Consider the following 7,927-nt stretch of genomic DNA (forward strand, 5'->3'; position numbering starts at 1 on the left):
GGTTCACGAGAACCCTGAAGCCGAGAACGACGGCGTAATCGACGGTGCGTAAACCCGGCAGAGAGGAATCGACCGACCGCATGAGAGAGCGCACGGACGTGGACTCTTCTAAAAATAATACCCGCTCGAAAACGAGAGAACGCGAACGCTGGCTCTGGCTGGCTCGGTCGCCGACCAAACATCGCCGAGTAAACGAACGAACGAACGAACGAACGAACGACGATGAAACTCTGCCGTGACCCTCTCGAACTTGCGGATAGATTCAGCGACGAATTTTATTATGCGAATTACTTCCCTCGGGTCAAAGCCTACTTCTTTTAACTGCACTTTGTTACACGCTTCCTGCATGCGAAATGAAATCGATGCGTATATACTATATATATATTCGTTCAACGGGAAGCGATAAATATTTTGTTGGGAGATATAACATGCTTAAAAGTGTCGATTTTTACGTCAGTTTTTCAAGGGTAGAGTTTAAAGATAAAAAGTATATTATTTTTCCACGACATTGTACAATCGGGAATAGGAGAAGAAAAAAGACGAGATAACAGAGCGAGAGGAATAAAAAAGAGAAGTAGGAAAGAGAAATCTGTTTATTGTAAAGGAAAAGATGTGAGTAAATATGTGTTTGCACGCCATAGGAATGCAAAACACGGGCAAAACTCGACTCGACCGCTATTTTAAATGCAAATACTATGTCGACTGTTTATCTGAATGAGTTCGGTTATCAATCCGTAAATTTGTATACATAAAAAAAATAAGATGAAAACGCGCGCGGCTGAGATAACTCGTTGAGATAACTCGCGAGAGAAGAGTGACTTAATCTTTTTCTCTCAATCTTTTCCTCTCGTAATCTATCACGCTCGTCGTAAATTATAAATACGTAATACGCAAAGCTGATACGCAAGCTAATTAAATAATAAATAATTAATTAAAATTTAAAATCTTTAACAATTAAATTAATAAGATGAATAATCTTTCAACTCGCCAAATTTCTCACAATCAGTCGATCTATGGAAAGACATTTCTCTCTCTAAAGAATTTGTTAAGTCTTCCAATTTCTTTCTTAATCTAATATGTTCCACATCACAGAAAAGAGTTGACGAGACAGATAAGAGATAATAGATAAAGGATGAAAGATCAGCGGGAATATCAAACAAAGTTCGCGAATTTATTAATCTGTCTCGTACAGTCATAACAAGACATCGTAATAAAACACACGTGTTACGCAGAATTACGCGAGATCGCGAAAATCATGTCGCTCTTCATGTTGCGAACGTGAGAATTAGGCGAAAACTTGTCGCACCGGAAAACGTCACCGAGACGTCCGCGGGCACAATAATGCGGTTATCCGGAAAGAGAAGGGAGAGGATGAGCGGAGACTTTCTATGTAGACATACGACGGTCGAGAGTTTAGTGTACCACGGCGAAGCACCGTTAGGACACTAAACTTTTATTGCGACCCGTTTTCCCTCGCGCTCACGTATACAGCATAGTATCGGCATCGCTTTTAGAGGAACCCGCGAGATTAATAATAATACATCGTTAATCAGCACAAATTTCGAGAAAAAGAGAAAGAGAGATGGTCTAACCGATAAAATCATGCGAGATCTCTAAACGCGAAAAAAACGTGAATGTCAACCCTTTGCGAAGCAATGTAACTTCAACCATGTAATTATATATAATATATATTTAATTATATTATATATATATGTTATTATATATATTATTCATTATATTATCCATATAATATTTCACGAGGTCACTAGACCTAAGTTAAGACAAGTTACAGAGATGTCAAAAAAAAAAACGAAAAATATAATTGATTGATTGACAGCGCATTAAAAACCCTCATTAAAAAAATTTTACTTCAAAAAAATGATTCACGTGTTTGTTTGCTCTTTATTTAAAGTCATTTTAGAAATCATAGTCGTGCGTCTCTTTCAATAAACGTACGAAAATGGACGATGCAGACGTGTAAAATGAAAGTGCAGTCGTATTTGTACGAATAATTTGGTAAATGATTACGAAGACTTGACACGCTAATATAATCGATAATAAACGATACGAACATCTCGGACAAAAAAAAAAGCCAATTATTCCGCGACTGTCGGAAACGGAGAAAGGAAACGTCTGGTGTAAGAAGAGCGTTCTATGTACCTCGTCATTGATTACTTTCGCTCTAGGAAATACCGGTGTTGGAAATTCCGCGCATATTTGCGTTTCGGATGCAACACGCCCGTGTCGACATATATTATCTCGTACATAATGGATAATAGTAGTTTCGAGTCACGGAGAATCGCGCTGCATAATTACACACAGCAACAACAAACGTGAGAAATCTGGCGATTATCGCGCGACGCGTTACAAAAATCCGCTTTGTTTATAAATAGCGCGATTCGCGCGATTCACGTTAATGGGGAAAAGAGGGTCCTTAGCGCGTTCGTATTGTATTGCAAAAGCGCGCTACTGTTTATAGTTAGCGACGCGTTAATCAGTGGCCGACTGAAAACAGTGGGCGACGCGCTCGATATAAGCGCGCGATGCACCAAAATAATCAGTCGTTCGGCCGATGGAAGGGTCCAAGGAGAGGAGACGGTGATAGAGGGAGAGAGACGGCAGATAGCAGGCATCTACGAACCTATAAACACCGGCGGCGCGGCGCGCACAGAGAGGTCGAAAGAGAGAGACGGAGACAGACAGAGAGAGAAGAGAGAGATCGAATGCGGACGGACGGACGGATGGATGGCCAACAGCAGCAGCAACAGCAGACACGGTCGTCGTAACCGCGGTACAACGACCCCCGCGTGAATTCTCTTCCCCTCCCCTCACTCTCTCTCTCTCTACTCTCGTCTCCGAGCGTTAATTACGAATCGCTCTCTTCTCCGACGAAGCGGGAAGCCGTCGTCGCGAAGCGATCGGAAATCGAATAGAACGAGTTCGATCTCGAATTCTTGAGAGCGAGTTACGACGACGATGCACTTAATGGCGAGCGAGAGAGTAATACGAGAAGACTCGCCTCGCGCGATACGTGATACGAGAAACAAAGTGATTCGAGCGCGTCATTATTTGTTGTAGCACGACGGCGGGCGATATGAAATTTCACCAGGTACATACTCTCTCGGCTTGTTATCGTTATTTCGCGATTGTTAAAGTAGAAATCGTCCCGATATGGAGGAGATACGACACCCTTTTCTAATTCCGAAAAATACACGATAAATAAATTCATTCGCGCGATCGGTATTTTCGATTCGATAGAAACTGTCGCACTCTCTCTTTCTCTCTCTCCCTCTCTCTCATTCCGCCTCTCTTCTTTACATCGTCTCGCTCACTCACCTGTCAGAGCTCTCGGAGCTGTCGTATCGATCCGCGCATCGCTTCTTGCCGCAGGGTCCTACGAGGGTGTCCTCGGCCATCCTAACCTGTCCCTTGAACGGGCCCTGGTGCCTGGTAGCGACGTTGTCCTTCTTCGCAGTCGTGGCGGCGTCCTCGCCGACTACTCTCGTCTCTTCCTTCTCCGCCATCGGTTTCGCCTTCTCCCTCGTCGAGGCAACGACGGCGACGCTCGCTCCTCTCCTTCTACCGCCGTCGCGATCCTCGCGGTCGTTCACTTCCGGCGCACCACCGTCCGCGTTCGAGTCGTCGGCCGCGCCGTCGGCGTCCTCGACACCGACGCCGACGCGCGTCGTCGCGTTATTATTATTATTACCACCGGTCATGATTACCGCGACACCACCAGCACCACTTTTACTACTTGTAATACTACTACTACTGCCACCACTATCACCGTCGCAGTCACTATCGACGCCGCCGCTGCCGCCGTAATAATCGTCGTCTTCGTCGTCCTCGTCGTCGTCGTCGTCGTCGGACACGACGCTACGGACTATCTCGATCTCGACATCGTCGTCGCGATGATGGTACGGATCGACACTGCCGTCGTCGCCGCCGCCGCCGCTACCACTGCCGTCGACGCCGACGCCACCGCAGGGCTTTCCAACACCGATGCCACCACCGCTGCCGCTCTCCTCCTCGTCGTCGCTCGCGGCTGTCCCAGTCGCGTCGACGCACGACGACGAATCACCACCACTGGTCGCCGAGGCACCGCCACCGCCGCCACCGCCACCGCCACCGCCACCGTCACCGTCACCGTCACCGTCACCACTACCACTACTAATACTACCACCACTGTTGTGGTTGTTACTGATGCGATCGCTGTCGTTGTCGCGATGATTGGTAAGGTGATGGCGATGAGGATTAAAGTGGTTATGATGATAATGATGAGATGGTGGCGATGGTGTACGATGGTAAGAAGAATGACGAGGTGAATGATGCTGATGATGACGATGATGGACACGACGATGATGATGATCGTCGATCGACGCCGCGACCGCCTCGTGACCGCCCTTCACCGACGAAAAAGCGTCCTGACCCGGAGAAGTCACGATCGGCGTGGTGGCGTCCGCGCGTTTGTGCCGCTCCCTCGTCACGCGAGAATCACCGTCCCCCTGTTCACTCGCCGCCGTCGCGGTCGCGTCCTCCGCCGCGGACGGACCGTCGTCTGCCATCTTGTAAACGAACGCGCACTACTACTGTACTATCGTTAGATCGTGTCGTATCGTGTCGTGTCCGGCAGTGGCCGTTATGGCACGCACGGGCCGCGCCACCGCTAAAATTCAACGTCGCGCTCCTCCACGCACTGCTATGTTCCGGCAGCGCACACGACTCTCGGCTTGGCTCGGCTCGACTCGACTCGGCGAGCGCGAGCCCCTTCTATTTCCCACTCCGCGTTCACGAAACGGCACCGCCACCTCTCGCCGACGAACTGGCACTGGTAGGCATCGAGGCCGGCCGCCGCACGCCGCCCCCCCACCCACGCCGGAAACGGCCGAGCGCGCCCGAAGGCGACCGAGCGCGCAGCACGCTGCTGCGACTAAAGGCATTCTCAAATGCGCGCAGCGCCGTATTGCATCGCCGTCGCGAGTAATGACACGCTAAATTCGGAATATATATATCAAGAAGAATATCTGCAGGAGATTTTGTCACAAAGAGACAAAATGTTTGTGTTTCGTAATAAATGTATTTCGAGATTGCACATATTGAGCTATTTCTATAGTTGCTTACTTTTCCTGTCCGCATAATTAACAAAAAAAATGCGCAAGTATAATATAATGCAAACTAGTTCTATAATGCGAAATAATTCAGTTTTGTATGCAAGTTAAAGTTTTAATTAAGAATATATCTGCATGTTTCAATTTTATTTTTTATTTATCTTGTATCTAAAATCAACTTTTTGTTAACTAATTGCGCGCGATCAAGCTATCAATAACAGTTCCATATTGATATAGAAATTGATCGAATAAACATTATAAATTATAAAACATTCGTAATATAAATTTATCTTAAAAGTATAAACTAAAATAATGAATTGTGTGTTCAATAGTTTCAATAGTTTAGTGTCAAAAAATCGACACTATTCTTTTTTCGCTATTCCGAGATTGAGCAATTATTTTTATAAATTTGATATTATAAAAAAGAGCAACACTCTGGACGATTTAGTAAAAGATTTGGCTTATCAACCAGAGAAAGACTGATATATATTCGAGATAAAATCAGTAACAAAATAAAAAAAGTAAAAATAGTCAAAATATTTACTCAAAACAAAGATGCATACATCATTTTATCGATAACGATAAAAAGATAATAACAAAATTCCGAATAATCTTTTCATAAAATTTGGTTTTTGTTAATAATAATAACTTCATTTGCAAATTATATATTAATATATAAGTACTATATATATATATATATATATAAGTACTTATATATATATATATAATTATAGTTCTTCATTAGAAAAAGAAGAATCTCTGATCTGCGCATGATAGACATGTCAAAAAATAGATATATATATATATATATATATATATATATATATATATATTAAAAAATTGTAATCGCGACGGATTTATTTCTTACAAAAATTATCGCAAATGTTGCAAATTATAACGAACTAAAACATTTAACGATTTTGTCTTTTTCGATAGATAAAATGTGAATCTAATTAACAATAAGATAAATATTCTCTAGATTGAAAATAAATTCTTGGAGATTTGATTTTCTACATAACTCTTTTTTATACGAAACCATTTCGTTTTATTTTTAATTTTTCAGTATATATTTAAATATTATATTATGTTTTTGCGAATTATTCGGGGCCAAACATTTTCGAAATTATTTTGTTTCTAGAGTGAGCCATTTTATAATAGCACAATATTTGTATATTTTAATATGTAACACAGAAATAATCACCAGAAACTTTTAATCATGTTCATGAATATGTAAATAATGTACTTAAACCAAAAAAACTAAAATATTTAACACTTTTATTTGCTTGTCATATATTTTTCAGTTTTTTTTTTTAAGAAAATTATGTATTTTATTGTTTTAATGAAAAAGTTAACATAAAATTTCTTAAATCTTTTTTTTTTAAATTGCGTTTTAGTTAATTTCTAGTGATTAAAATCCACATAATACAGATAATATTATATATATACATGTATACATGCAATACACTCACCGATACGATGCACAGCAGTGGAGCTCTATAGTACATAGCGTTGATCTATAACATATAAAAAACACAAATAATATGTATACAAAATAGTTTAAAAAATAATTAATATTTAAAAACTAAATCAATAATGCGCATACAATGAAACTTTTATTCGTACCGTAAAATATATTTAATAAAATTACATCATAAAAATTATTAAACTTCTCAATTATTTCTTAGATCTGAATTTATATACAATCTTATAATAAAATTAATTTTTAGAAAGTAAGTTAAATAATTATAAATTGTATAAATAATATTAAAATTATATATATATATATAATACATTTTTTCACACATTCTTAATTATCTAATTATAATCAAATTTAATGTAATATTTTTTTTTATTTTTCTATAAATTATCTTCAATATCTATATTTATTTTTTTTCTCAAATTATTTTTTTTTAATTTTATTCCAAATTCTTTAAAATATTAACTTATTTTAAACTTTATTTTAATAAAAATTTAAATAATAAATTTATATAAATATATAATTATATAAATTATATATTTATTTACTATATTTATATAATTTATTTATATATTTTTTTAGTATAATATAAATTTGTTTTAATTATAATCTGCTTACCGTACGATTGCTCCACCGTTGCCCGATGCCTCCCCGGCCCTTCTCTTCCTCTTCCTCTTTTGTTTGTACTTTTTGTAGCGTCTTTTCGGCACTTACACAGCATCCGCTCGCGAAAATACAATCACGCGCGCGCATTAATCAGCAAAATGAAATAATCGCACGACAATTTGAACGACACTTCCGACGTAAATACGTTAATAGTACGCGACTCTATACGCGGCACTTCCGATTTTAATCGCGCGATACTTTGTGCGAAACTCCCGACATTAATTGTACGTGACTTTTCATACTTCGGCACTTTTGCTTTTAATCGTATGCATATTTTATGCGCTTTTGTTAATTAATTATATACGATGCATATTTGAGAGAACACCACGCGATAATTATAATTATACGAAGCTATACGATCCGCGGGGCGCGACGCACGAAATTTACGCGAGATGTCGCCACAGTGATGCCAAAACTGTTAAAATAAATTATAGAGATTAGTCTTTTGCAATTGATTATTTCGTCGAATAAATTATATAAAATATATGTTGAAACCATCGATATAGAGCATGGACTGCGCCATCCGTCCTAAAAGAAATGGTCGTCAGGAGTGAGAGAGATAGAACGGGAAGACGGCCAGTCTCTATCCTTCTCTGTTGAATACTATCACAATAGAAAGAGATGGAGATGGCCGTCTTCACGCTCTCTCTCTCTCTCTCTCTCTCTCTTGCACTTC

General features: G+C 40.0%; 1 protein-coding gene across 1 annotated transcript in view; it reads right to left on the reverse strand.

Annotated features, from left to right (window-relative positions):
• The window catches only part of Jing (AE binding protein 2 jing), a 90,029-nt gene extending 85,212 nt beyond the window's left edge, over positions 1 to 4,817 (reverse strand). The window contains exon 1 of the mRNA XM_083046400.1: positions 3,337 to 4,817. Within this exon, the coding sequence (XP_082902526.1) occupies positions 3,337 to 4,565 (1,229 nt within the window). The 5' untranslated portion in view covers positions 4,566 to 4,817. The remainder of the gene's footprint in view (positions 1 to 3,336) is intronic.
• Positions 4,818 to 7,927: the final 3,110 nt, after the last annotated feature.

The sequence above is a fragment of the Prenolepis imparis genome, unplaced genomic scaffold, assembly GCF_030444845.1.
Source record: "Prenolepis imparis isolate NDT839.2.m4 unplaced genomic scaffold, iyPreImpa1.0 SCAF_9, whole genome shotgun sequence".
NCBI classification, from domain to species: domain Eukaryota; kingdom Metazoa; phylum Arthropoda; class Insecta; order Hymenoptera; family Formicidae; genus Prenolepis; species Prenolepis imparis.